This window comes from Festucalex cinctus, chromosome 13 (assembly GCF_051991245.1).
Source record: "Festucalex cinctus isolate MCC-2025b chromosome 13, RoL_Fcin_1.0, whole genome shotgun sequence".
NCBI classification, from domain to species: Eukaryota; Metazoa; Chordata; class Actinopteri; order Syngnathiformes; family Syngnathidae; genus Festucalex; species Festucalex cinctus.
This window is the reverse complement of record NC_135423.1, coordinates 508,012-535,824: the sequence shown is the minus strand read 5'-3', so window position 1 is coordinate 535,824 and position 27,813 is coordinate 508,012. Positions and strand designations below refer to the sequence as shown.

The 27,813-nt window shown below is 42.0% G+C and overlaps 6 protein-coding genes across 11 annotated transcripts in view; 4 read left to right on the top strand and 2 right to left on the bottom strand.

Moving 5' to 3' along the window:
- The first annotated feature begins 116 nt into the window (after positions 1-116).
- LOC144033742 (claudin-4-like) lies at positions 117-11,640 on the top strand. 3 transcript variants are annotated; one of them, XR_013288055.1, is made up of 2 exons: positions 117-852; positions 2,263-2,359. XR_013288055.1 is itself a non-coding variant. In XM_077542047.1 (2 exons), the coding sequence occupies exons 1-2, from the start codon at positions 527-529 to the stop codon at positions 11,606-11,608; spliced, it is 960 nt and encodes a 319-aa protein (XP_077398173.1). In that variant the 5' UTR covers positions 117-526; the 3' UTR covers positions 11,609-11,640. The 3 variants fall into 3 exon arrangements, 2 of the variants coding, with proteins under 2 accessions (XP_077398173.1, XP_077398174.1); XM_077542047.1 differs by lacking the exon at positions 2,263-2,359 and adding an exon at positions 10,975-11,640; XM_077542048.1 differs by lacking the exons at positions 117-852; positions 2,263-2,359 and adding exons at positions 9,136-9,217; positions 10,975-11,640.
- Positions 2,389-6,354, top strand: LOC144033746 (claudin-4-like). The gene is made up of 2 exons (XM_077542052.1): positions 2,389-3,090; positions 5,451-6,354. The coding sequence occupies exons 1-2, from the start codon at positions 2,464-2,466 to the stop codon at positions 5,847-5,849; spliced, it is 1,026 nt and encodes a 341-aa protein (XP_077398178.1). The 5' UTR covers positions 2,389-2,463; the 3' UTR covers positions 5,850-6,354.
- Positions 11,641-11,677: 37 nt separating the features above from the next.
- Positions 11,678-14,910, top strand: LOC144033745 (claudin-4-like). Its single transcript, XM_077542051.1, has 2 exons — positions 11,678-12,948; positions 13,685-14,910. The coding sequence occupies exon 1, from the start codon at positions 12,208-12,210 to the stop codon at positions 12,883-12,885; it is 678 nt and encodes a 225-aa protein (XP_077398177.1). The 5' UTR covers positions 11,678-12,207; the 3' UTR covers positions 12,886-12,948; positions 13,685-14,910.
- Positions 13,636-17,382, bottom strand: sbds (SBDS ribosome maturation factor). Of its 2 annotated transcripts, none has more exons than XM_077542049.1 (5): positions 17,136-17,382; positions 16,821-16,950; positions 16,540-16,740; positions 15,255-15,464; positions 13,636-15,169 (listed from the first exon to the last, which is right to left on the bottom strand). In XM_077542049.1, exons 1-5 carry the CDS (start codon positions 17,261-17,263, stop codon positions 15,044-15,046), a joined length of 795 nt encoding a protein of 264 aa, XP_077398175.1. In that variant the 5' UTR covers positions 17,264-17,382; the 3' UTR covers positions 13,636-15,043. The 2 variants fall into 2 exon arrangements, with proteins under 2 accessions (XP_077398175.1, XP_077398176.1); XM_077542050.1 differs by having other exon boundaries at positions 15,300-15,464; positions 17,136-17,380.
- Positions 17,383-17,750: 368 nt separating this feature from the next.
- On the top strand, positions 17,751-21,228 carry ech1 (enoyl CoA hydratase 1, peroxisomal). The gene is made up of 11 exons (XM_077542056.1): positions 17,751-17,803; positions 17,947-17,987; positions 18,402-18,570; positions 18,675-18,763; positions 18,846-18,970; positions 19,039-19,087; positions 19,170-19,234; positions 19,460-19,530; positions 20,313-20,384; positions 20,506-20,656; positions 20,716-21,228. Exons 2-11 carry the CDS (start codon positions 17,951-17,953, stop codon positions 20,818-20,820), a joined length of 933 nt encoding a protein of 310 aa, XP_077398182.1. The 5' UTR covers positions 17,751-17,803; positions 17,947-17,950; the 3' UTR covers positions 20,821-21,228.
- An 801-nt stretch (positions 21,229-22,029) lies between these two features.
- cep295 (centrosomal protein 295) overlaps positions 22,030-27,813 on the bottom strand; it is a 16,427-nt gene continuing 10,643 nt past the window's right edge. Inside the window, exons 19-30 of one of the 3 annotated variants that reach the window (XM_077540165.1) lie at positions 26,951-27,166; positions 25,971-26,101; positions 25,248-25,623; positions 24,847-25,181; positions 23,955-24,101; positions 23,611-23,745; positions 23,495-23,540; positions 23,160-23,329; positions 22,695-22,878; positions 22,521-22,608; positions 22,226-22,325; positions 22,030-22,143 (exon numbers count right to left, since the gene is read on the bottom strand). In XM_077540165.1, the coding sequence (XP_077396291.1) occupies positions 22,102-22,143; positions 22,226-22,325; positions 22,521-22,608; positions 22,695-22,878; positions 23,160-23,329; positions 23,495-23,540; positions 23,611-23,745; positions 23,955-24,101; positions 24,847-25,181; positions 25,248-25,623; positions 25,971-26,101; positions 26,951-27,166 (1,970 nt within the window). In that variant the 3' untranslated portion in view covers positions 22,030-22,101. The remainder of the gene's footprint in view (positions 22,144-22,225; positions 22,326-22,520; positions 22,609-22,694; positions 22,879-23,159; positions 23,330-23,494; positions 23,541-23,610; positions 23,746-23,954; positions 24,102-24,846; positions 25,182-25,247; positions 25,624-25,970; positions 26,102-26,950; positions 27,167-27,813) is intronic. The other 2 variants (XM_077540166.1, XM_077540167.1) reach the window with 2 other exon arrangements.

The window sequence follows — 27,813 nt, the reverse complement described above, 5'->3', positions numbered from 1 at the left end:
CTCTTTTCCAAAAGAAAAGTCATAATGCTACCATAACAAAATAGATATTTTGTTTTAGACAAAACAAAACAAAAAAAAGTTGTCACGGCAAAGTTTCATCCCATTATTTCATCAAATTAGGTGTTGGCTGTCTATGTATTGATTTTATTTTCAATAAAGAAATGAAACAAGTATTTCATGAGATAAATCAGCACAAGATAAACTGGACATGTTTGAACATGTAAGCTATGACAAAGTGCAATTTGTGGAGAAATTGCGTGGGAATGCTGAAAGCGGAATGCTAAGATTTGAATGCATGTGGATACGCTATCGATGGTGTCGTGGTTGACAGTGCTGAACATGAGAAAAGTCTGAATTTGCCCTTCCGCGACCTGCCAACTCGTCACTCCGGTTATCTACGGCGCTTTTTCACAGTTGTGTGCATGCTCAATAGATATCAGGGGAATTGTGTTGTTTTTTTTTATCCAGTAATTAATTCACCTGTTATTCAATAAAATAAAATTTCATTTTTTTTCAACCTATAAAAATGCAAATATCTTTCTCCCATGCTCTGAAAGCATCTCTCCTCAGATTATTAATAATTGTGGACATTCCTCCTGGCTGGTGGAACTCAATATGTGCAACCATCCCAGCGTGGATCAAACGGAGGGATTGTAGTCCACTTTTTTGGGGGGGGCTGTTCGGACACTGCCTCCATTCATTTGTGGCACAATCCGATTCCCTGGACGGCACTCTTGGCCGCACGCTCGTTGTCGGGCGGATTCACTCGCGTTTGGGACCGCTCGCGTTTTTAACATCGACAAAACTGGGGACTGGACCGGACCGGACGGATAATTGCAGCTTCATCCACAGGTCAGATTGAATGTTTTGATTTTGTATACCGTTGGTTCATGTTATGATCGGAATAGCTGAAGAAAACATTTTTTTCATTAATATTGTGTTGAGTTCCAGAGATATTTCAAATAATAATGCAGTGTGTAAAACTCCAGAAAAAATAATAAACAAAAAATATATATTTGGGTTTGTTTGGTCTAATTGCCACTTTTCATTTTTCACCAAAAAAAAAAAAAACTTGCTCTAAATAACAATGTTTGTATTTGTAATTTGAAAGTCAGATTGTTGCAGTTTGTTCATTTTACTAAAATATTTAAAGCAACATCAAAGAAACACATAATTATCCAGCAGTCTCTTAATTTACATATTTATTCAATTTTCAAAAGTTTGGGTTACTTATGGATGTCCTTATTTTTTAAAGAAAATGTTTTTATTTTTACTTATTTTTTTATAAATCTAACATTAAATTAATCAGAAATACAATAGATGTACTTAATATACTTAGAAAAAGACTTGAAAATGAAAAATGTGAAAAATTGTGAATTACAGTCCAACTCCAATAAGTATAAGAACCTTTGAAAGTTAGTATGTTTGTACAGTATGTATATACTGCATATATATGTATCGTATATGATATATGCTTCCACCTGCTTGTGTGGCTTTTTCTTTTTCTTCGGGACTTGGAAGTTAAAACAAAAAAACAAACAAAAAAATGGCATTATAGCGGCGAATTGCGTCATTCAATTCAATACAAACTGTATTGAAGGATGGATTTGTTTTTTTTTAAAACCTTTTTTTTGCTATTTCTTAACATGCGCTTTCTGAAATGCTCCACAAGATGGCGCCAACCGGCGAATCATTTGTTGACTTTCACATCACTGCATTTCATAGTACCACAGTGTAAAATGTAAGGAGGACGACCCCAAGTGGATAAAAATGATAACTGCAGCTCACATGATCTGGAACAAATGAGGGATGTAAATCAAGTTTCCTCATTCATCTGTTACAAATTGGGATTTGAACCGGGTTTAGGGTTTCGAGTAAGCATTTCAAATGATCTTAAAGAGTTTTTTGAGAACTTTTTTGAATGACGTTTTAGCTTCAAATAAAAAAAAAGAAGTGATGTAGGCCACATGTGTTAAACTCAAGGCCTGGGGGCCAGATGTGGGCCACTGAATCATTTTATGTGGCCTGAAAAATGTTTCTTGCGAAAAACTGCAAATTGTCTTCACTTTTAAAAACACTAATCCATTTTTGTTACAATCCCCCTTTTGCAAATAAACGTCATCGTATGTGAACAACCGGTTTTTACCGACCGCTGATTTCAAAACTAGTCCATCATCAAGTTGTACTTTATCTGCACACCAAAGATTTTGTGGGAAAGTTTGACGTACGCTGCCAAGCTGAAATGTTTGACGTCACATGCAGAGTGGCAGAAGAAAGCAAGCCTGTTTTTCTCTCAATGCCACTCCCGCGACTGGGAGAGGAAAATCCGGTCTGGCGAGAAGAAGCCACCGGACGAGCGCAAGTGAGGACCCGCCCCCTTCGGTCGTCGTCTCGAGACCGAGAGACGACGAGCGCCTGCCGGCTTGCGAGCGTCCGCCCTTCCAGTACGCGTCTTCTCGCACCATGGGGAGGATCGGCAAGGAGACGGCGGGTCAGATCATCAGCTTCATCGGCCTGGTGGGCGTGGCGGTGACCACCGGCATCCCCATGTGGAGGGTCACCTCCTTCATCGGCGCCAACATCGTGACGGGCCAGATCATCTGGGACGGCCTGTGGATGAACTGCGTGATGCAGAGCACGGGCCAGATGCAGTGCAAGCTCAACGAGTCGGTGATGCGGCTGACGGCGGACCTGCAGGCCGCCCGCGCGCTGGCCATCATCTCGCTGGTCTTCGGCTTCATCGGCTTCATGATCACCTTCGTCGGCGCCAAGTGCACCGGCTGCCTGAGCAAGGACGCCTCCAAGGCCAAGGTGGTGATCATCGGCGGCTGCCTGATCATCCTGGCCGCCGCGCTGGTCCTCGTCCCCGTCACGTGGTCGGCCAGCGTCACCATCAGCGACTTCGTCAGCCCGCTGACCATCAACACGCAGCGCAGGGAGATCGGGGCGTCCATTTACATCGGCTGGGGCTCCGCCGCCATCCTGCTGGTGGGCGGCATCATCCTCTGCACCTCGTGCCCGCCGCAGAGGCCCGTGTACGGCTACCCCGCCTACCGGGCGCCCTACGCCGACGGCTCGGCCTACGCCCCCGTTTACGCGCCGGCCTCCAGCCGGACGTACGCGCCGAGCGGCTCCTATGATCCCGCCAAGCCGTACGCCGCGCCCTCGGGGTACTCGCCGAGGCAGTACATTTGAACGGCGGATCCAATCAAAAGGCTGGAGCGCTGACGATGCTTTGCGCTCTGCTGGGAAATGGCCGGAATGTGTTTTTCTTGTGAGAAGGAGTTCAAAAGAGTGGAAATTTGCCAACGCTGTACACGCTTTGCTTATTTGTAGTATCCATAGCCCTCGTTTTCAAAAAAAATTTCAAAAATATACTCACTTATTTTCCAGAAAAAAAACTTTTTCATGGCAATTGTAATATGTGCCACTTTTCTAAAGTGGCCTGTCGCTATCCCCCGCAAATAGCAAACGTCCACTGTACTTCTTTGTGCTTTTTTTTTAAATGGAATTTTTCAATTTTAATTATGAGTCTATTGTGTCACACCTTTGGATAATTGAATGTAATGTCGTCTCCAATGAACGTAACGTGCATCATATTAGCACCCTTTGCACAGGAGTTGTGCACATCATCGTTGTGTAATTAGCTCCATTTTTTTTTTTTTTTTGTACTCTTGATCTGTTGATTTTGTATAAATAACTTGGAATGTGTAATAAAATTTTCGAGTGAATAACCAGAACCTTTTTGTGGCGTCAGTTAAATGTATGTTTCGCTCCAAAACAAAACAAAAGCTAGCACTTATTCAAAAGTGTAAATAAAAGAAGATTGACTAAAGAATAAAGTTAATTACATTTCATGAAGATTAAAGTGAATGTCAATCCAAGATATTTTGTTTACAATTTGTTCTAAGCAGCCCTACTAGTCGAAACACCTTATTCGGATGATAATTGCATAAGCAGCCGAATCCCCCCCTCATTTTCACCCATCTCAGGGGGCGGCCATTTTGCCCCTTGGTTTCGGCTGAAAATGACATCATAGGCCAATCACGGCTTAGACTGTGAATGTCACATGACCAAACTGGTCACTATCTGAGCCATGATGTTATTTCAGTCAGTAGCAACTGCAAGTGACAAAATGGCCGCCCCCTCAGATGGATAAAAACGTGTGGGTTTTGCTGCTTAATTCATATTTCACAAATTCACTATTAATTCGAATGCTGTTTTTGCACAAGTGGGGGTGCATCAAACATTATTGTAAAGAAAATTTGTGTTTTTTGGTTAACTACCAATTTTCTGTTCCTGGAACCAGTTCAATAAATGATACTGTTGGGCAATAAATCCTCCTTTGACATATTTACTTAGTTGATGTTCATACTTTGATTTAAAATAAATAAATAGGAAATTACTCACCTGTTACTCAATACTTGAGAAATGTTTCTCAGAAGACTTCCTCGAGTAAATGTTTTTAGGTCATGCCTGAGTCATATTATTCTTATTTGATTACATCAAATAAGTGAACATTTTTCCTTTGGGAAAAGATGAATGCAGTTAATAAACCGAAACTAAATGATTATAATTATAATTTCTGTATCGGTAACATGTATTAAACTGTAGTGTTGTTTATTGTGAACATAGATTTTATTTTATTTTTTTCCTTTGACCGCCCAAAACACACCCGAAAGGAAGAAATCTTTTGGGCTAATGTGCAGTAATTGTGGGGACCATTCAATTAAATATACATGTCAATGAAATATAAAAAAGAAATGAATAAAGAAGCAAATGATCAACAAAATTGGCGTACGTTAGCCGGCTAGCATTTTCGATGAGCTGTTAAAATATCAGGAAACAAAAATGTGTTTAGTTTTTTCTTGCTAAAACAACTGACTTCCCCAACACCAAAGCTGCCTGAGTCACTTTGAAAAGGAAGCGGGTGACGTGACGACGCACCAATCGGGTGTCACGAGCGTCGTTTGAATCAAGAATGCTGCCTCGTTTCCATCTCGTCGAAACTCTTCTTGGTCCTGGGTCAGGAATCCGGTCGGGCTGGTTGGCGGCCGGTTTCAGTTAAGACTCGGGCTCCGGGACTCCGCCCCCTGCTTAGGGTTTGCCGCCCTTAAAAGCAAGTCAAACACTCCCTTCTGTTTATTCTTCCGCGATCGCTCAGTTCTCTCCGTGAGTACCCAACGCAAAAAAGCAACAACCAAAAAAAGGTGGTCATGGTGTCGCTGGGCCGCCAGATGCTGGGCTTCATCCTGGCCATCATCGGCTTCCTGGGGACCATCATCGTGTGCGCCCTTCCCATGTGGAAGGTGACCGCCTTCATCGGCGCCAACATCGTGACGGCGCAGGTCATCTGGGAGGGCCTGTGGATGAACTGCGTGATGCAGAGCACGGGCCAGATGCAGTGCAAGATCTACGACTCCCTGCTGGCGCTTCCTCAGGACCTGCAGGCCGCCCGGGCCCTGGTGGTCATCGCCATCATGGTGGCCGGCGTGGGGATCATCCTGGGGATCGCCGGCGGCAAGTGCACCAACTTCGTGGAGGACAAGACGGCCAAGGCCAAGGTGGCCATCGCGGCCGGCGTGGTCTTCATCTGCGCCGGGGTCCTGGTGCTGATCCCCGTGTGCTGGTCGGCCAACACCATCATCCGGGACTTCTACAACCCCATCCTGGCCAACCCGCAGCGGAGGGAGCTGGGCGCCGCCCTCTACATCGGCTGGGGCACGGCGGCGCTGCTCCTCCTGGGCGGGGCTCTGCTGTGCAGCTCCTGCCCGCCCAAGGACGGGCCCGAGTACCCGGTCAAGTACTCGGGGGCCAGATCCACCGCCACCAGCCGGGCTTACGTCTGAGGACCGACCCCGGCCGCCAAAAGACTTTGAAGTCCGTTCGCGGGCAAAATCCATTTTCCGCCGACTCGCTTCCGTCACTTGTGCTTTCTCTTACGTATGTCACAAACAGAAATCTTTTTGTTGGTTTGCTCTCAAATGGCCCCCAAAAGTATCAATGAGAATTGTGGTTGTCATCTCGCGACTCACTTGGGAAGCGTGTTGACATTTAAAAGACTCATGTAATCTAGTCCTGGAATGGATTCATTCTTTTTTTTTTTTTTCATTTTCTGATCGAGTGAAGTTTGTGAACAAAAGTCATCTTTCCACCTAATCCAACTTTGAGCAACTTTTGAGGCAAATAGAAAATTTGTACCAAAAAACTAACAACTACAAATGGAAGCTACTTGTACAGCCACATATATTATCTTGTGAATGTATTTTGTGTATAAATGTTTTTCTTCCATTATTATTCTTTTTTTTTTTTACCAATTTTACTGATATTTAATAAAGCATTTACTTACATAAACACCATTTTGTTATTGTGCTTTTTCCCCCCGCCACCATATCAGAAATAGATGAGTAAAATTGTGTCTGTTTGTGAATGACACAATTTCTTCAAATCATCACATTGCCAAAAATATCTTTCCATAAAGGAGCAGCGCGTTGTCGGTTTCTGTTGAAGTGGGTCACCAAAGTGAGCCGGAATGCGAGTTGCTCTTCAAGCAGATGTTCAACCAGTTCAGCCAGTTGCACAACATCCTCGTGACACTTTTGCAACCAAAACGCGCTAGGTCAAAGGTCAACAACCTTTTTGAACCTGAGAGCGACTTCTCATTAATGCTGCCACTTTGAAAAAGAACGTTAGATTTTTGACTCCCTTTTTTGTCACCATTCCAACTTCAACATTTTCCAAAATTTCACACCATGTCAGCTATTAATTTTCCCATCCCGAACATGTGCAGTTTTTCCACAATTCCACTCAACAATTCCTCATATTGCCGATAATGCGTTCAACAGAAGACATTCACAACAGTCGCATTCAAAATTGAAAAATTCATTCAGTTCACCTTGGAAATGATTTTTTTTTTCATTTCATTTATTTTTTTTTCTTCACCCATTTTTGTAGCCGCTTATATATGTCGGTAAATTTGTACTCTTTCTGCTTCCACAATTCTTAACCGATCGACGCCCTTCCAACTTCAACATTTTGCAAAACTTCACACCACGTGTGCTACTCGTTTTTCCACCGTTTCACCCAACAATTCTCCATATTCACATCAGTCACATTCAAAATTCAAAATTCACTTCACCTCGGAAATGATTTTCAACACTGAGAAAATTCACAAGTACCAAAAATTCCATATTTTTCACCATATTGCACATTTCTCCACATTCCACACAATTCTAAATCGTTCCGTTTCTTTCAATACATTTTCACCAATGTCATCGCACATCATCACCGCATATCCTTCAAAAACTATGCAAAACCATTCCACATGATTTCATATCTTTCAATATATTATTCTATGCTGTGCACGTCTTCCACCAACATATTTATGAAACATGATTTTTTTTAAAATACAAATTGTTAAGTATCATTATCGTACAGGAGATAGTTACAGATGTTCAACTAGCTGCAGAAATAATCGTCATTCTTTGCAGGTGATAAAGAATATATGCCTGAGTATTGGTTTTTATTATCATCTTGCTGCACTGTTTGTTTTTTATTTTGGTTCCAGCAAGCCCAGAGTTTGAAAAAAAAAAATAAAAATGGCACAGCCATGTTGTTCATCGTGAACCAGGAAGTGTTTTGCTACCATACAAACACACACAAATTTCAGAGTACAACCTTGGCGGAAACTTTGGTTTCAGTCAAATGAGTTCTTCCGCGTCAGATTGACAACAAACGTTCCAACATGAATCACACTTTCATCTGCTTCACTCAAGCGCTTTTATTAAGTGAACTCATCGTCGCATTCTTCACGTTTTTATACGTCATGCGAGTCACGTTGCGATATTTACGTTTGCGCTCATCTGAATGAAAGTATCACCTTCATATCATTTATTCAGATGTTCCGGTCAACATTTGTTGTTTTGCTTTTTGTTGTTCAACAACAGACAGAACAAATTCATCAGAACAACTCAGAACATTTGACACACTTTCACATTGGAAAAAAAATTGTCAAAAGTCGCTTTAATGGATGGAGACTATTTTGATCAACATTATCTGACATACAGTTATCTCCACGGACATTTCATTGGGTATGATCAATCACCATCATTGTTTATTAAAAAGAAAAAAAAAATGCATAAATTGGATTTGTTAAAAGCTTAAAATTGTCTGGAATGTTTTTCAAAAATGTTTGGCTCGTGGGATACTGCAAATCGTGTTTGATGCTTATGCAAAATTAAATCCAGCTCTACAATACAAAAAAAAACAAAAAACGTTTTAATTTGTTTATCAATACTTCATCAAATGTTAGGTTCATCAAAGATTCTAAATTATCAGCAAAATTAATTAAGTTGTAAACATTGGACTCAAATTCAACCAACGTTAGTTAATTGTTGAAATGAACACAATGTTTACAAAATAAGGTTTTATTTGTTAAAAATTCCCGATCTGTAAAGTGCAGTATTGGCTCCCTCTAGTGGTACACATAAGAATCACTGCCTAATTAAAGCCCACTTTTGTTTAACAGCAAAGTTTTGAATTTCTTAAAAACTGTTTGCCAACTTTATGCCAAAATAAAATGTCCAAATGAGATTTTGTCTCTTCAGTGTCATGTGACTTGTCTCAGGTGTGAAATTTGTGAATGGGGTCTCACAAAGAGGTTGACTCGCTTTTGTTGCCAGTGCTTTCGACATGAATGGCTGCTGTTGGGTTCTTTTGAAGGGATTTAGTCTGCACATTGTAGCAAATGTCATCTCTTCCCCATGAAAATATTTGCAAAAAGTATCCAGTGCTCACTTTTTGTGTTGACTTTGTGTCTCTTTGTTGTTTTGAGTCTCGAGCGGACTGAGTAACACGATCCACGAAGGATAACAATAAGTGGCAAAGAATCTTGAATCTTCTTTTGTGATGCGTCCTGGACTTTTGGATTCTGCGCCTGCTTGGCATTCGGGCAGCCGCCGTCGCCTTCTGGCCGGCGTCATGACGCCATGACGTCATGACGCCATGACGCCATGACGTCATGACGCCATGACGTCATGACGCCATGACGTCATGACGCCATGGCGTCATGACGTCATGGCGTCATGACGTCATGGCGTCCGTCCATGGGCGCACGCGCCGACAAAAACGTACATTTGAGAGCGCTCGGGTCAAAGCTTCAAAATGGAACATGAAGGAAAACGTTTTTGGACGTATAATTCAGGTGCAATCGATTGAGGTGAGGTCATGAATAAAGAAGTCAGTATGACTCTTAACTGTGCACCATTTTTTGTATTTTTTTTTTTGCCCAGTGTGTATTTCACATGAAGAAATACTTTTTTTTTTAGAGGGCGGGGGCAATATGACGAGGAAAAAAAAAGTGGCAAATTTTCCACTTTATTAACTAGCAACTATGATATTGTTCATCTCTGCTAAAGCAATTTCTATGTCCTTGTTTGAAAAGCCGACGGAAAAGCACATTTTAGCGAGTTCTTCGGTCCGAATCAGCCCCAGCTTCAAACAAGCCATTTTGGTTGTGCACTAATTGGATAGAATTGACAAGGAAAATTAAGTTTTACTTTTGCACTTTAGAATACCAGCCTCAGACCGTACTTTTTTTTTTTTTTTTTTAACTTTTGCTTACATACATCAGCATTTCGATTTCCGCACATTCTTTATGTTTTGAAACGCAAGTAAAAGTGTCATGTTTGGGGTCACGCCAGGGTTAAGTTTGAGTTCATGACCGTGAGGTCAAGTTTCCGTTTTGTGCTGATGTTAACCATCATCCGGTTTCAACTGGGAAAAAACGCTATGTGATGTTATGTGATGTCAGGACCTATGTGATGTCAATCTTTAATCCTTTACTTAGGTATTCAACATCTGAGAAGTGTGTGCGTTTGCCGGATGATTGCTTTCGGTCCCTCTTTGTTTCTCGTCTCGTCAAGTTTGTTCTACGTCTCTCGACGTGAATAAATAGTTAAAATCTTATTTGTGATCCGATTTCAGCACATGACATCGACATTTTGCAAACTGTGACATGTGCGTTTGCTTTCTGTTGCCACTTCACGTGACACAAACAGCCACGTTTTTTCTCGTCATATTAAAAAGTGGCAAATTTGCCACTTTTTTTTTCTCGGCATATTGCGCCCACCCTCTAAAGAAAAAAATACTGTATATAGATTTGTACGTGGCCCAAATGCGCCGTTGTAGTGATCTAGCCAGGGCTTGACTGGACATCTGGCATACAGGCAGATGTCCTCTTTTGGGGCCGATGCACTTTTTCATGGTCATTTTCCTACATTTTACCCAAAAAGATTGGCCCACAATCTGTTAATCCATTTGGAATCTAGATAGCAAACTGAAACATCATCAATAAACATCAGTTTGGCTGATTTTTTTTGTGCCAGTCCAGTCTAGTGTTTTCCGGAAGTCAGACGTTGGATCGGCAGTTCCACTTTCTCGTTTTACTCGTGTCACCCGCTAGATGACAATGACAACATTTCCTTGTTTTCCTTTTCTCATTTACTGTGAAGGGCGTCGTGGTTGGATGAACAGTTGTGACAGTTTTTCCATTTTACTCGGATGCCGGAAGGACATTTAGGACATTTTCTCCTTCTACTTTTTGACCCACTGTTCCAAATATTGGACATTGGCTGAAAAGTGATTAATTTTCCTGTTTCAACTCCGTTAGCCACTCTTCTAGATTTCAGATGTTGATCGGACAATTAGGATTTACGACGTGTCCTCGTTTTACTCTGTCAATTAAAAAGACTTGGATGATGTTCGCTGGTTGGCATTTTTTTTTTTTTTTAAAGCCACAAACCACTAGGACTCATTTATGTTTCTAGCAAAGCTATTTAGTCACTTATTAGCACATTAGCCGCTAATGACGCCAAATGGAAATTTTGTGGCGACTCGATTTTTCCACACTAACTTTAAAACGTTGTTGAAAGTCGATGGTTAAGACATGTGACTCAGGCCCACCTGTGGTTTCAGGTGCGTCATGGCCCTGCAGGAGCTCGGCATCGTCCTGGCCATGCTGGGCCTGGCTGCTTCCATGCTGATCTGCGGCCTTCCCATGTGGAAGGTCACGGCCTTCATCGGGACGCGGCTGGTGGTCATGCAGGTGTTCTGGGAGGGTCTGTGGATGACGTGCGTCAGCGAGTACACGGGCCAGACGCAGTGCAAGCTCTACGACGCCCTGCTGGATCTGTCCCCGGAACTGCAGGCGGCTCGCGCTCTGGTCTGCATCGGTCTGGTCCTGGGCTGCCTCGGCTTCCTGCTCTTCCTCGTGGGCGCCCGCTGCACCAAGTGCCTGAGCCACCCGCGCATCAAGACGCGGGTGGTGCTGGCTTCGGGCCTCGTCTTCGGCCTGGCGGGTCTCGCCAACGGCGTGGCCGTGTCCTGGACGGCCAACAGCGTGATCGCAGACTTTTATAACCCGCGCGTTCCCGATGTACTCAAGCGGGAGCTCGGGGCGGCCATTTATATCGGCTTTATCACGTCGGGATTGCTCATTTGCGGAGGGGCCGTCTTGTGTTCGGGTAGGCTGCCTCCCAGGGCCGCGATACGTTCTCGTGGCTACGCCCCGGCCAAAAATAGCAGCTACGCTATCAAGAACTACGTTTAGAATAGCGGTGACGGCTCTTGCATTTGGGGACTCACTATGTAAACTCTGCAAGACCGAGCTTTTTTCTGTGTACTTGTCAGAGACGCTAATTGTCAAATGTATGCTAGTAACTTAGCGATCCGTTTTCCTCTGGCCAGCCAATCGGAGGCAGGAAAAATGCTGATGTCATTGAGGGGTCGGCTTATTCTGTGAAATGTGATCATCAAAAGATTCAAGATTCCCGGTGAAGTTACATCGGCCAGCAAAACTGAGATTGACATGGCAACACACAGAGGCTGAAATCTGATTGGATGGAAAAAAAAAAAGCACATCAACTGTTGCTATGAAAGGGACTGTTGGAATGCCAGAGGAACAAAAGTTTTGATATGCGCTCTCTCCTTCTAACATTTGAACATTCGCCGTCCTGGTGCAAAAAAACAAAACTTTTCCTTTAAATCGGAGAGTCGAAAAGCCCACAGAGGAGCTTTTGTCCTGCCTGCTGACGGCTCAGAGTCGGCTGGGAGAGTCGGATTGTTTTGATACGATGTCAGAACAAAGAGAGAATTCCTCTCTGGCGACGCCTTCCTCCGCGCTCGAAACGCCGTCCGACCGGTTTCCCCATGACAAAAGCGTCTGTTTGGCTTCCGCGAGTCGACATGCGCCGGCATCTGGAGCTGGCGGGTCTTGGTCTGGCCCTGTCCGGGTGGCTGTGCGCCATCTTGACTCGCTGCATGGCCTTGTGGACGGTGAGCGGCGCCCTGGACAACTCCACCGCCACGCTGCCGGCCTACTGGGACGGGGTGTGGCTGGAGTGGGACCACGACGGCCATCTGCACTGCTCCTTTTACCAGTCGCTCATGACCCTCTCCGGGAGTTTCCGAACGTGGAGGGCCTTCATCATGGCGGCGGTGGGGGCCGGGGCTTTCGCCACCCTGGTGGGAGGAGCCGGAGCCGGCTGGTTCCCCAGGCGGGGGCAGGTCAAGGTGGTCTCCGGGGCCACTTACGTCTTATCCGCGATCCTCATTTTGGTTCCCACCGCCTGGACTTGCCACCACAGCGGCCAGCCGCTGGAGGGCGCCGTGCACCTGAGGCGGCGCTGGGGGCCGGCACTGTATTTGGGGTGGCTCGCGTTTGCGCTGATGCTAGCGGGGGGGACGCTTCTCGCCACGTTGTGTCCCACCGCCTCCGAGGGACCGCCGCCGCGTCGTCCGGAGGAGGAGGTGACGCACCCGCTCAGCAGCATCAACGGGACCACCTTGACGCACAGCCAGTACCAACGTGGGTCCGTGCCCATCTGATGCGCTTGACGAGGGGGGGCCCATCCACCTGTTTTCCACACAGCTGGACGTCTTTAGTCACGGGTGAGCTGAGTTTGATACGTGTGTGATTGGTTCGAGACCCACTTGTAATCGGCGAAAATCTCAAATCATCTTTCCCCATTGAAATGAATGGGAGTGTCATTAATCCGTTCCAGGTACACAAGAAAACACAACAAATTGTTTTTGGTCAGAAAAATGGCACTCTATAATATTGTATTTTATAAAATCATGTAGTAATTACGTAATTGAATAGAATGCAATGATTTTTTTAACTTTTTTTTACACTTTTTATGAGTTTAATAGACATGAGTACACAGCTCATCAGATAACTGAATTATTATAGTATATACCTGCAAAAGTTGTTTTAAGTCTAAGTGTTGATGCGCCATTGACATAAATGTGTATTAGGCAGTCTATGGTGTTTAGCGTTGTTTGTTAGCATTAAGCTAAACTTTTGTTTTAAATACACAACGTGTAAACTTCAACTGCAGGTGGAATTAAACAACTCAAAGCCTCTTTTTTGAAGGTCAAGTAGAAAAAAAAAAATGCTGATCGACAGCTTGCATCTGGAAAAACTATCATGACTATTTTTTTTTTTTAAATATAGTCTCTCTTTTATGTAGCACATTGCTGTAATATGTACAAGGTCAGGCAAAATGAGGTTTAATAAAAGACAAATAAAGTCAAGAAAAAAAGTGTTTTTATTTTGGAAAAGTACTTATAATGCCATTCTGTTTGAGTCAAATGGGATCCGTAATTGATTTTGGTTTCAATGCAGATGGAGTCGCTGTGAATTGTGAATCTTGCAACAAGATGGCGTCAGCAGCTGGTACGAGATCGTGTCGAGTCGACCAAGTTTGTTGAAGTGCAAACGGAACGCTCGTTGTGTTGCAGCTACAGATTGGTTTGTTTTGATAAACGTTTCCACAACCAAAGCGCCATCTTCACCAGTCCAATTCATAGCATCAACTGAAAAAGAACCCAAAAATAATGACACTACACAGAAACTAAACAAAAAGGCACGATAAGAAAAAAAAAAAAGGCATTTTACGTACTTTTCAAAAATAAAAACTCTTTTTTTTTTTGTTTCTTTGTCTTTTATTCAACCTACAAATGTGTCCGATCATTTTGCCCGACCTCATAGTTTATAGAATGCATATAGAACACAACGAGGCGTTAAACTCTTAAAACTGCTCAGTCAAAAGTGACTCCAATTGGATGAAATAGCAAATCCAGTGAGTTAGAAAAACTAGACAGCATTTGTTAGTGTATTGCGCATTTATTGACTGGAATTTGGGTATACTGTTGACATGTTTTTTTTCCCTCTCAAGTTGACATTGTATAACATTCAAGCCTCTTTCTCCTCCTCCATTTGTTGCTCCACTTGAGACCATTCCAGTTTCTTTTACATGCACGTGTTCAGGTGAACAATTTGTGATGATCCGAAGCACATCAACTCAAGAAACGGAATGTTACGTAATTCTAATTATTGTATGCAAGTAGCTGTCATCTAATCAAATGTGGGCATTTGTGACAAACTGCAGTACAAATCGTTTCGTTTCAACTTGAGTGACGTGATGAAATGTACTTGCATCACAGCAGGATCAACAATTAGTTCAAACTTTTTTCTTTCTTTTTTTTTTTTTTATTTCTCATTGATTTTTTCCCCCACATATTTATCGTTGCAATTTGACTCATAAAATGTGATTTTGTTTCCCCCAAACATTACAACTTCATTCTTGTAAATTTGACTTTTTATGAAGAAGTCAAAATGGACTCATATTACCAAATGACTGTTTGTACATGTGCATATATGCCCCTAATGTATACTTTGCTAAGCAGTCTGTTTTTGCTCCTGTGTTGGAGTTCAGGATTTTCTCATTCTTAACCTGTGGACATAATGCAAACTATTTTTCACTTGTTATTGATTGAAAATAAAGTGACATTGTTTCCATTTTACATTTGTCTGCAAAAATAAATAAAAGAAAAAGTGCTGCAAAAATAGATTTCCAAACTGTATATGTTTGGCAAATAGCGGGTAAACATACAGGCAGTTCGGTTTTTTTATATTTAAACTGAATTAGTCATGAATGTTTGTGGGTTTTTTTTTTTTTTTTTAAACTGTTTCAGTGATTTCCTACAGTTTCTCGTCACCCTCCTCCATGTCCTTCAGACTGATGACCTCCACGGCGCCTCGGCCTTTGGTCTCGCAGCGGATCAGCTCGCCAAGCTCCCTGTAGCAGCCGGGATCCACCAGACAAATCTAAGAACAACAACAACAAAAAAGTGCTTTCCTTAACATTTTGTTTTTCAACAAGTCAAGTCATATTTATTCATATAGCGCTTACAGAAACACAACATGGAATAAACGTAACCGAGGATGAGCAACTGACAATTTCCAGGTCGTCATCAAAATGTTCGCTCTCCACGAGCTGCAGGAACGGTTTGAGCTTCTCCTTCAGCCGTTTGGCCTCTTTTGCCGGCAGCACAAGCCGCAGCCTCATGTGGGCCCGCTGAATCTGCATCGTCTCCTTCAGCTGCCGGATCACCTCCAGAGCCTGCCAGCAGCACAAGAACACGTCAGCGTACCACGTCAGCAAACACAATCGTGGAACATTCTCAGTCTTTTTCGCAAACATTCTTTATGGTCTTAGAAATATCACACGTAAAAAAAAAAAATATAAAAAATCATGAAATGTTTTTTTACTTCTAATATTGTGACCTTTTCTCAAACTATTTAGAAAGAATGCACTAAAATCTTTCTCATAATTTTCCTACTATAGTCTCGTGATGTAACCATTACACCATTTATTTTGAATTTTGTGAAATTCGGACTCTTACATGCAAATTAGTCTCAGTTTCATAAAATTGTGATGTTACAATTTTATTTTCTTTAAATGCCAACTTTATTCCAGTAAAACTGTGCATTTTTTCCCTCATAAAACATTTTTTTTCTCTCATGTTTCTAGTTCATTTTTATACTATATTATGTCAATGTTGTAAAATGTAATTTTTTTAAATAAAATTTTCTTGCAAAAGTTGACATTACAGGACTGTCTCAGAAAATAATTCTGTAATGCAATTACATATTAAATATTAATATAAATTAATAGAAATATTAAATAATATTAAATATTGCAAGAATTTAATTTTTAATTATTTTAATATTGCTGATTATGGATAAGAAAACCCAAATATCCTATCTCAAAATATTAGAATATTTCCTCAGACCAAGTTAAAAAAAAAAAAAAAAAAAAGCCATAATCAGCAATATTAAAACAATAAAAGGCTTGCAATATTTCAGTTGATTTGTAATGAATCCAGAACGTATGGCATTTTTGCTTATTTAATTGCATTACACAAAATCATTATCACAATATTCTCATTTTCTGAGGCAGTCCTGTATTGCGCAATATGAATATTTTTATTGCAGTATTTAGATTGTCATTAATTAAAAATCTCATAACTTTATTAAATGATTGTTTTCTTTACTGACCCTAATCATTTTCCATATTCTCCTCATATGTCACTGTTGTCAAATTGAGCAAAAATGATCGCTTTCTCCCTCTAAATTCTGACTTCCAATACTCGAAGTATTGTCAAAGTTGAAATGGCCCACAATGCCATCATCACCTGCTGCTTGGTGCTCTTGTTGGCCTTGACCGAGTAGTGGATGTCCTTCATGCCGCGTTCGATCAGCGTGACCGTGTACGGCCTCCTGGTGTCCGGGTTGACGCACTTGTCGGCCACGATGGTGGCAATGTCCCTGAACATGGTCTCCAGCTGACACTGCCGCTCCTTGTCGGACACCTGGAGCTCCCCTTTGGCCAGGATCTGTGCGGGTGAAACACGGAGGAAAACGGTCAACAGGGGGACTGTAAACATTACGATGACACCGGAGATTGTTACTGGACCTGTTTGCAGATTTCGGTGAGGTCATCTGTGCCGAAAGCTTTGCACAAGTCATCCTTTTTGGCCACCTGCCCTTTGGAGACATTGACGAAAACGGAGTTGGTCTGCAAAACCTCATCCAGATCTTTCTCTCTGCAGACAAAAACACACAGGTGACGCGTTTCGGAATGACATACGCAGTTCGTTTGTTAATTTTCCCTTGCCTCAATAAACACTGGGATTAAACAAACATTTTTAAAAAAGCAGCAAATATTAACGTAGGGACAGGGGATATGGATTCAGAATTGTTTCAAAACAACATTTGACACTTTACTTACGCTCCGGAGCGCCAGCTGACAACTTTATTCTTATAGCAGGCGATTTCGAAACGGTTGCCTCCTTTCTTTATGCGCACAACCGCCACATTCGTCAGCCGGATTTGGTTGGTCGGTGTGAATATAGACATTTTCACGTCTATCTGTAGTTTTGTTGAGGTTACGCGTGTTTTCAAAATGCTCCACTTCTGCGATGTACCTTCTGGTGTGCTACCAGAACCAAAGTCCGTCAAGAACAATCAATAGTGAACAAAGGTTCCGCTGTTTTACCAAGGTACTCAACTTTTACGGAAGTCAAAATAATCAAATCGACAAAAATCAAATATATATTTTCTTAATGTAAAAAAAATATCTGAGACGGTGAGAAACATTAATGGCGAACAAGATTCCTTTTATGATGGTGTTATTTTCGTTCCACAAATGTTGGAAATACAGCATTTTAATCAACAAAACATAACTTTATAATCGTTTTTTTTTTTTTAACAATAAAAAGATGGTATGTCTGGTTTGGGGTCAAATTAAAAAACAAAAGTAGGTGAAAGGTAAGAGAAACGCCCAGTCACTTTGAATCTAGAGGGCGCTATTGTGCCTAAACGCGAGAAAAAGCAAAAACAAAACGAGAAGTAGAGCGAAGACGCGCTGCCTGCCTTGGAGGACCAAAAAGAGTTTCGGTGAGATGCCCGTTTAAAATGTCTCCACGGCTCGCGTAATTTGACTTTTCTGTCGATCTGCAAAACGTCGCGTCCGCTCAAATCGTGTCTGCTGAGGTTCTAGTTTGTTGTTTATTTTTCTCCCCAACCTTCGTCGTCTCAAGGACGATGTTGTCACTCTTTGCCAGGTCTGCTCTCACAACATGTAAGTGACCAGTGCTGTGTTGCCTTATTAAAAGTCACATATTCAGTCAGTCTTGTCAACAACTAACAACTGTTGTGTGTTTAATTAGCTATTTTTGTCGGGTGTTTTTCTGAAAGTTTACGTTGATAAACCACCTAGTTTGTTGTCGTTATCACTTCATGTCTGCCTTCAAAGTATCGCAATGCATCCTTGCAGTTGGGAAAAGTTGTAGTTGTAAAAGCAAACACAATGAAATGGAAATATGTGCAGATCATGAATAAAAAGCATCGCAGGAGGTATATATATATATATATATATTTTTAAATCAACAACAACAAACAAATTGTATGCTTTACTTCTAATTTAGTTCAAAATATAATTTTTTTTGTAGTTAACTAATGCATTCTAATTGAATGTGTTTCCTTATTTGACAAGTCAGGGGATTCGGGCCCTGCAGCCAAACAGTCGTCCGAGCCATGTCGTCGTCCGGCGGTCCCACGTCTCCTTGCACCACCCTGGCCATCAGCCGCCCAGCACAGGCGGTCACGCACGTGGAGCTCCACCGTCCCAACAAGCGCAACGCCATGAACAAAGCTTTCTGGAGGCAAGTATCACTTGAGTGCATATTCTGAAAGATGACTACATCATTTAGAAAAAATCATGTCATTCTACTTATTTATTTCTGACCACGGTTGTGTTCTCGCTCAGCGAGATGGTGGATTGTTTCAACGAGATCTCGGCTGACCCGGACTGCAGAGTGGTGGTGGTCTCGGCCGCCGGGAAGGTCTTCACAGCAGGTGTTGCCAGTCTTGCGTCAATTTTTTCTCACGCGGATTTAAGAGCAAACGTAATTCTGGGTTGCGTGCGCGTCCGATCAAGGCATCGACTTGATGGACATGGCGGCCGACGTGCTGCAGCCCGACGGCGACGACGCGGCCCGGATTTCCTGGAACCTCAGAAAGACCATCAGCAAATACCAGGACACCTTCTCAGTCATCGAGAGGGTTTGTCACACAATTGATGATGATGATGATGATGATGACCATTTATCTGAGAATTTTCTTGCTCCAAGTGTCCAAAGCCAGTTGTGGTGGCAGTCCATGGCGCCTGTGTGGGAGGAGGTAAGTGGACGCCATCACGTCACATTAGAAGCTGGAAAACCGAATCCTTTCAAATCAGATGAAAACTCGATTGCTCCATCAGGTGTGGACCTGATCACCGCTTGTGACGTTCGCCTGTGCACCCAGGACGCCTGGTTCCAAGTCAAGGTATGTCCCTGCTGAAATCCGACCGTCGCGTGACATCCGTCGCTCACTAGGCCACACCCTGAAAGGCAAACATCCGACACACCAACACGACAGTACGCATATTTGCAAGCGGATTTGGCTTTTTGTTGACATACACGTGTAACGAGTTGAGTCTCAACACGCAAAATTGTACTGAAAGGATGTCTGTGCTTGCTTGAGGTTGTTGCCATGGTTACTGTGTTGCAGGAAGTGGACGTTGGGCTGGCGGCGGACGTCGGAACGCTGCAGAGGCTCCCGAAAGTCATCGGCAGCCGCAGGTCAACTGGCTCATAATCACGTAGAAAATAATGACGGTGCACCCCCGTTCGTTACATTCCAAAATAAAATGTGTTGGGGGGGCACTGTAAAACAGTGGTGTCAAACATACGGCCCGTGGGCCGGATCAGGCCCGCAAAGGGGTTTAATCCGGCCCGCGAGATGATTTTGTAAAGTAAAAAAAATAAAAAAAATTGTAATGTCAGACTAATTGATCAGCCGGCCACAATCAAAACATATAAATTTGTAATTTCACAAGCAGCCCTCAGATGAGCAAAGCAACTTGTACAGGGAATCGTCCTCAATGAAACACAATTGTGAATATTGATGAAAGTTAGTTAGCTATATTCTAATGCTAATTGTTGCAAAATGGAAACAGAAATATACATTTTTTTCCTGATGAAAGAAGAGACTCTAATCTTTCTTTTGGTAGGTTCCATGTTTTGATAGTAATAGGACACAATATTCTGTGGGCCTTGCAAAATCAGTCCAAATCCAGTCAAACCGCAAAAAAAACCGTGCTGGGACGTGATGAGTTAACGGCGCCACACAATGCATTCTGGGAACAATATATATATGCAAAACAGGTTGATTTAACACGCCCGGAACTTATACAGGAAAAAGGTTTTATTGATTTTATATTTTATTTTATTTGTATTATTTTATATATTTTTATTGTATTTTATATTTGAGTTATTTTCCTCCATGTGACCCCTGAGCGAACATGAGTTTGACAGCCCCGCTGTCAAATACCGACATTTGTGTTTCGTTGCGCTTTCTCAAGCCTGGTGAACGATCTGGCTTTGACTGCGAGGAAGATGTTCGCCGACGAGGCCCTGACCAGCGGACTCGTCAGGTCAAATGTTTTTCTTAACACTATGTTAAGATAGCCTTCAAAATAAACACTGAAGCAGCTTTCCATATTCATTTTGATGGAACTGGGATCTTGACTATTATTTTTTTTTCCCGGTATGCAGCCGAGTGTTTGCAGATAAGGAGGCCATGATGGCGAGCGCGTTGGAGATGGCCGGCGAGATGGCCGCCCGCAGCCCCGTGGCCGTGCAAGGCACCAAAATCAACCTGGTCTACTCCCGAGACCACAGTGTGGCCGAGGGACTCGACTACATGGTAAGAAAACTTCGGACCCAAAAAAATCTGATATTGAAAATGGAATCGTATTAAACCAGGCGACGTGGAACATGAGCATGCTTCAGACTGCGGACGTGATGAAATCCGCTCAGGCCTCCATGGAAAAGAAGAGCGTCAAAAGCATCACTTTCTCCAAACTGTGAAAGCAGCTCAAGATGTCCGTCCACATGAACGAACTCTTTCAAACGGAGCTTCTCAAACTCGGGTTTCCAGACAGCAATTTTGAGGGCTGTCCAAAGAGACAAAATCATTGCTAAACTAAACTGAACAATACAAAAAACAAATGATGAATGTGTGCACAATCTCCTGATTGATGTGACCTGGTGCTCATTTACTTTAATCCGTGTGTACATTTGACACAAATAAGCTGCAACGTGCACTTCTGACAAACAGCCAAATTCAGTGGCCCGACTTCTCGTTTCTTTTGTCATTGAAAAAATACATCATGTACATGATTTGAATGTCTATTAATCTTATTAAATGCTGCTGAAAATGAAAGAAGACTTATTGCTCTCCCCCACCACCATACAATTTAAAACCAATTAATAAAATCACGTTGAAGCTTTGTAAACATACTCCGTTGAAAAAGAAACGATCCTTGTACTTTGCTGCCATCTGGTGGCATACAGCCACTCATGCCACCACTGTACTTGGTGTAAACAGTGGTTGTCCAAACGACATCCATTTTTCAGTGGCCTGACATCTGCTAAAAATGGAATTTGACGCAGTTCAAATAAAAGAAAAGAAAAATGTTTGGAGATGGTCAAAGTAAGAAGGGAGGGGGTCAAAAAACAGGTGCCATTAGTTATTTTAAACAAAACAAAAACAATATTGTTTTTGAAATAAAAAACGAAAATGCTTTTTAAAAAATTAAAACTGAAACTACATTTTATGTTAATGCATGAGCCTTTTGGGGATGATTTTTAGTAGATTTTGATATCAACCGAACTAATGACGTTTGAAAGTATGTCAAACACAGAAGTGACGTCATCTAGCAGCAGCCAATAGAAAAGCACCAAAAGATGATGTCGCTCACATGCTGTTTTTTTTTTTTTAAATATTGTGCACAAGTAATACACATTTTAAAAAATAATACTAATACTCTAACTATACTAAAACTAAGCATTTTTTTGAAAAAACAAAACAAAAAACTAAATAATAAAATCTAACTAAAATGAAAAATTCCCAAACTATAATAACCCTACTGCCATATTAGAAATCAATTGGTTTTATATACTGTAGCATTTTCCTTCTGATTTTCTGTATGTGGCCCTCAAATGAAAAAGTTTGGACACCTCTGGTGTAAACAGTTTGAGGACTACTGTCCCATGTCATAAAAAGGCATCTTTGAATAAGTTAAAAGCTTTATTCCTAAAAAGAAAACAAACCAATTTCCACAGGTATGAAAGTCCATCCGGAGCGGCTCATTGACGAGTCTGCTTGCTGCGGAGCTTCTGGAGGGTTTTCTGCGGCGGGAAGAAAACATACTTTGCGTCAGTCGAGTGTTAAAAAAACAGAAAAACAAAACAAAGTGAGTGCGATGTTTACGATGTGGAAGGCTTTGGCCTTCTGTCTGTTGCTGGCGTAAGCCTCCTGTCGACTCTGGACCGCCTTCCGCCGCTTCACCTCCTCCAGCTGCTCGTACAGTCTGAGAGAACAAATGCGCTCGCGATTCCTTCACTTCAAAACGTTTCGTTTGTTCTGTGACCAAACTTGTAACTCAATGGAAGAATCTTTTTTTTTTTTTTACATTGAAATAAATGCCAAGGCCCTCGTGCTGTTTCAAATTGCCAAAAATATGCATAATGTCTCTTTAAAAACAATCCAATCAAAAAAGAAGTACCTCTGAGTTCGTCTGTGCATCTCAGCAACTTCGTGTTCGCTTTTCTTGACTTGGCTTTCCTTGTTCAGCTTTGCTGACGTGCTCACTGCTGGGAAAACAAATGTGCACTCAACTTGTGGGGCACAAAGTTCTGATCTGACCATCCATCCTCTAGTCACTCATCCCATTTTCTACCTGGAGTCGTCGGTGGCTTTTGATGCTTGACCAAAGTGGATTTTGCCCTTTCGGACTTGTCAACTTTAGCACCCTGTCGAGTCTGCGGCGGACGTTCCCCGGACTGCGCGACGACGACGACCTCTGCCGCTGCCGCGCCAGCCTTGCCCGGTGCCCCTTTTGCCTCGACTCGTTCCGACCGAAACTGCAGAAGGGTTGTATTAATTTAGGATTTTTAATTACTGCTACTTTTGACTCCCGTTTTTAAAATTCAGTCACTTTTAATGATTTTTGAGCAGGTTGAATGCTTCATTGTAAGTTTAGTGTTTTAGGATTAGTTTTAGTTTTTTTAATATGGAGGTATTTGTTGTGTCCAAGATGTACAAAATGTAGTTTGTTACTATTTTTTTTCAAAAACACTTTTTTTAAACAAAAAATGTTATGTCAATTGTAGTTATTTCAGTAGTTTTGGTTCAAAATAATAACCTTGTCGTGCATTCCGACCTCTGCCACTGCCGCCGCCCCTCCAGTCCTGGCCGCCGCCCCTTTAGCCTTGACTTGCGCCGCCCGGCGGGCCGACCTCTCCACGAGCGCTCGGCGCTTCTCCTCAAAGAGCCTCTGCTGCCGGTGCCCCCAGTTGAACTCGATGAGCACGCCTGATGCCCAAAAACAACAACAACAGATCAGGTCATAAACTAGTGAACAGATCGAAATCATTTACAACACCTTCAAAGTGACGCGAGTGTTTTGCCACCATCTTGCTAAGGGTGCCAATATCTTTCCTACGCGATATTGGAATTCTACAAAATGGCGGACTTTACCAGCATGTGTCGGGCTCTGTTCCTCCGTTAAGGTTGTTGGGTACTCCTACGAGAGAGAACCAGGATTTTATATGCAAGATAGACTTGAGAAGGTTCTAGAAGGCCAACGCGCGTACCTCAGGGTCTTGCAGTTTTTCCTCCTCCCACATGATTTGTTCCTCAAGTGCTGCGCTGTCCTGCAGCGTGCTGTCCGTCAAGCTCACCAGCGTTATTTGCGACTGCTCCAGGATGCCCTCCGTGCTGCTCGCTTCCTGGAAATACGCAATCAAGTACAACTTTATTGTCACTGCCACAGGTACGATGAAAAGCAGCCATCACAAATTGCAATATTGAGGTAAAAAAATAAAAATAAATACAAAATACACACATGCAATTATCAAAAGCATTTGTGCGAATGACCAAAACAAAAAAAGACACAAACAAAAAGATGTGTCCACAATCAGGCAGCATCAAAACGGACCAGCAGCTGAGCAGCGAGGTCCATCCTCGGGTTCGATTCTGCAATTGGAACTTCCATTGGCCGATTCTCTTCTTGCACGTTTTCCTCCGACGGGACGACGAACGCAGACGAAGCGTCGCTCGCGTCCGATTGCGACAGCCGGAGAACCTGAAATCAAAAAAGGACACCAATACTTTGTTGAGCACATTGAGGTGAAGGTGCTCATGAAAATAAAGACATAAATATATAGGTAACCAAAAAATAAAAATTAAGACAAATAAAAACACAAACACACGCACACAAAAAAAACACACAATAATACACACATTGCACCAAATACAAAACAGACACAAACTAAAATTTATAGAGACACAAAAAGCATACTTAAAAAAATTAATAAAAAATATTACATGACCTGCGCTGTCATCGCAAAAATAAGACACAAATAAAATAATTAAAAAAAACACATGCACACAAAAATACACACACAAAAAATCCAAATAGCTCCAAACACAAAACAGACACAAACAAAAACTAATAGACACACAAAAATATATTAAAAAAAAAAAAAAAAATCACAAGACCCGTGCATAGTTGCCGCAAAAATAAGACACAAATAAAAACACAAACACATGCACACAAAAATAGAAGAAAAAAAATCCAAATTGCATCAAATACAAAACAGACACAAACAAAAACTAATGCACACAAAAGTATATTAAAAAAGGAAAAAATCATAAGACCCGCGCATAATCGCTGCAAAAATAAGACACAAATAAAAACACAAACACATGCACACAAAAATAGAAGAAAAAAAATCCAAATTGCATCAAATACAAAACAGACACAAACATCACCAACAAAAATGAATAGACACACAAAAGTATATTTTTTTTAAAAAAACCCAGAGGACCTGCGGAGAGTCGCCGCAATGCCAAGCGTCCCTCGGAACGGAGTCGTCCTCTGTCCTCAAGCCGTCGGCGGACAGCTCGCTCTGGGAGGCGTCGGAATGCGGCGACGCGGCAAAGCGGCCGCTCGACAGACGTCCGCTGGAGGAGGAGTCAGCAAATGCGGCCGTCTCGTTGTTGGTGAGCTCGGCCGGGAGGGGGCGAAAGCAGCGCGCGTCGGGCGTGGGCGGATTCAGGCCGGTGACAGAAGCGCTTTGAAAGGAGGCTTCGGGAGGCAACGGCGGCAACGGCGGGATGGTGCCCTCCGGCAGGGAACCGACACCTGACACAGTTCTTTCACCTTGAAAAAAACAAAACAAAGATGCAATGACAATGCTTGTTAAAAACGGCTCCCGAATGGTCAAACCTGAGCTTCCGCTGTCCCGGCCAGAAGACTCGTCCAACTCCCCGACGAGCGGTCTCATCGGGCTCTCCTCCGGACGCTCGTCCGACCACGACCATTCTGTCCGAGACGTCGACTGACCGGCGCGGAGGTCCCGCTCGCCACTGCGCCAACGCTGGCTCCAGTCTTGGGAGATTTGTTCCATGATGCGACTCAGAGTCAAGTCCCATCCGGCAGAAGGCATCGTGCCGATCGCCGGCCACTCCGTGGCGGCATCTCGTTGATCGGGGACGAGGCAGGAGGACTGATCGCCCACTTGAGCGGTTAGAGGTCTGAACGAGTCCTGATCTTCGTAGACCGAGAGCGGCTCCAGGATTGGCTGGACCGTCCGGTCACGATTCTGGAAGATAAAAGAGGGACGTCGTCTAGTCATCTTTATTTATTTTGTTCAAAAGATGTTCCTCGAGTAGAAACAAAAAAAAATGGCGGAATGATTCTGAAGAAAAGAAAAAAAAATAATCTCATTGTTTTCATTACAATGTACTTTTAAATTTGATTTACATTATTATATTATTGAGCCTTAATAGCATCAATTCACCAAGATTAGTTCAAGTGGAGAAACTTTCCCAAAGTGTTTTTTTTTTTTAATAAAATAGACTTTTGGTCAAGTCGATTTACATCTTGACTAGTACGCAAACCAATATAAAAGAGTAAATAAATGTCAAGTCTTTGAGACGGCTCACCGACCATGTCACGTGTTTGAGAGGGAGGAGTCACACCAGATGCTTCGTCGTCCTCCGCTCGCCAATCAGAGACTTGTTGCAAAGACTGCTGGGAAAGTGAGGAGTGAAGCTCCTCCGAAACGGAGCCGTCCTTGTCTGCAGACGGAAAATTGTGTAAGATTATTCGCAGACAATTGGACATTTTTATCCAGACAAAAAACAAACATTTTTATTCTTGTAAAAATCACAACTCTTTTTTTTTTTTTTTTTTTTCTTGAACAACTATTCTCCTCACAATACTGTATGTCCTAACTTTTTGAATCCCTATGAAACTTAGAGGTACAGTAGTTGTCATACATTTAACTCATTCACTCGCCGCCATTTTCACAATCCCGTTCGCTCCGGCTGTTTGACTGGATCTGGACTGATTTTGCAAGGCACACACAATATTGTGTTGTATTGAAATAAAAACATGGAACCTATCAAAAGAAAGATTAAAGTCTCTTCTTTCATCAGAAAAAAAAAAAAAAAGTATATTTCTATCTGTTTCTGTTTTACAGCAATTAGCATTAGAATATAGCTAAGTTTCATCAATTTTCACAAATCTATTTAGAATTGTAAGTAATTGAGCTTTTTTTCTGTATGCTCTAGCATTAAAAAAAACAAATGAAAAAAACGTATAAATACGTCTTTGGGACACTTAAAACATTACAAAAAAAACCGTATTTATATGTTATTGGGAGCAAATGAGTTAATTGAAATTAATGTTGCATTCATTTTGACATTTCCGTCACCCCAAAACTGGTGAATTCAAATGTATTTCTTCATTTATCATTATGAATTTCTCTGCATAAATAATTTACGTACACATCTATTTATCTGAATATTCTTTGATTAATTATAAATAATACAAATATTTTTTTGTCCATTTTTGAAATCAAATCTGACCCTGAAGTACTCTGGAAAAACATGTAGTGGGGAAGAAGCAGTTTTTGCACACTGTACCTGCGCTTTTGCCCGCAGCGCTTAAAGAGACGTCGAGTTCTTTGGCATACTGCTGGATAATGCGGTGGACGTTGCTGCTGCTGCTGCTGCTGCTGCTGCTGCTGCTGCTGCTGAACGAGAGAGAGCCGAGCGCAGCCGGTCGCGGCTGGCCTGCAGCAGGACCGGAAGAGGCGCCAAGTCCAAACGTCTCCGTGGCGACGAGGCTTGGAGATTTACCTAACGACAACGGCACAAAGACAGGTTGAGATTAGTCTTCGTTTTGTCAACAAAAACTATCAAATAATTATTTCGTTAACATACATTTTTCACCCGACTAAAAACTAGACTCAAACCCTCATTAATAAACAATAACTGGGAATAGCAATATTAAAATAAAACAAGGCCTGCAGTATTTCAGTTGATTTGTAATGAATTCAGAATGCACAACATTTTTGTTTTTTTTAATTGCATTACAGAAAAAAAAAAAAAAACTATCACAACACTCCAATTTCCTGAGAGAGTCCTGTAGTTATAAGTGAATATTAATTAATTCAACAGCTATAATGTTCCAACAATAATGTTTAATGTGACTGCTAACTAATGCTTGGCTAACTTACGACCTCATCGCATGGAGCCATATTGTTCATCAAAAAGATGAGAACATTTGATGTGAAATTGTTTTAGATCCCAAAAGGTTCAATATAATCTGCTGACAAAAAAAAATATATATATATATACAGTGGTAAAATGGTTGTCCTGACTAAAACTAGACGAAAATCTAAATGTAGAGTTTTTGTTGACTAAAACTAGACAAATAAAGTGATGTTTTCTTGAACTAAAATGCTAAATTTATAGTCGACTAAAAATGGACAAAATAAAAATGG

Excerpts from the sequence above, each read along its gene's own strand:
- LOC144033742 (XM_077542047.1), top strand. The coding sequence starts at position 527 with ATGCAAATATCTTTCTCCCATGCTCTGAAAGCATCTCTCCTCAGATTA. Across the intron at positions 853-10,974 it reads AATTGCAGCTTCATCCACAG|GTGCGTCATGGCCCTGCAGG; the intron begins GTCAGATTGAAT and ends CTGTGGTTTCAG.
- LOC144033746 (XM_077542052.1), top strand. The coding sequence starts at position 2,464 with ATGGGGAGGATCGGCAAGGAGACGGCGGGTCAGATCATCAGCTTCATC. Across the intron at positions 3,091-5,450 it reads ACGGCTCGGCCTACGCCCCC|GCCGCCCGGGCCCTGGTGGT; the intron begins GTTTACGCGCCG and ends CAGGACCTGCAG.
- LOC144033745 (XM_077542051.1), top strand. The coding sequence starts at position 12,208 with ATGACAAAAGCGTCTGTTTGGCTTCCGCGAGTCGACATGCGCCGGCAT.
- sbds (XM_077542049.1), bottom strand. The coding sequence starts at position 17,263 with ATGTCTATATTCACACCGACCAACCAAATCCGGCTGACGAATGTGGCG. Across the intron at positions 16,741-16,820 it reads TCACCGAAATCTGCAAACAG|ATCCTGGCCAAAGGGGAGCT; the intron begins GTCCAGTAACAA and ends TCACCCGCACAG. Across the intron at positions 15,170-15,254 it reads TTATTCCATGTTGTGTTTCT|ATTTGTCTGGTGGATCCCGG; the intron begins GTAAGCGCTATA and ends TGTTGTTCTTAG.
- ech1 (XM_077542056.1), top strand. The coding sequence starts at position 17,951 with ATGTTGTCACTCTTTGCCAGGTCTGCTCTCACAACAT. Across the intron at positions 18,764-18,845 it reads CGGGAAGGTCTTCACAGCAG|GCATCGACTTGATGGACATG; the intron begins GTGTTGCCAGTC and ends CGTCCGATCAAG. Across the intron at positions 19,531-20,312 it reads AAAGTCATCGGCAGCCGCAG|CCTGGTGAACGATCTGGCTT; the intron begins GTCAACTGGCTC and ends CGCTTTCTCAAG.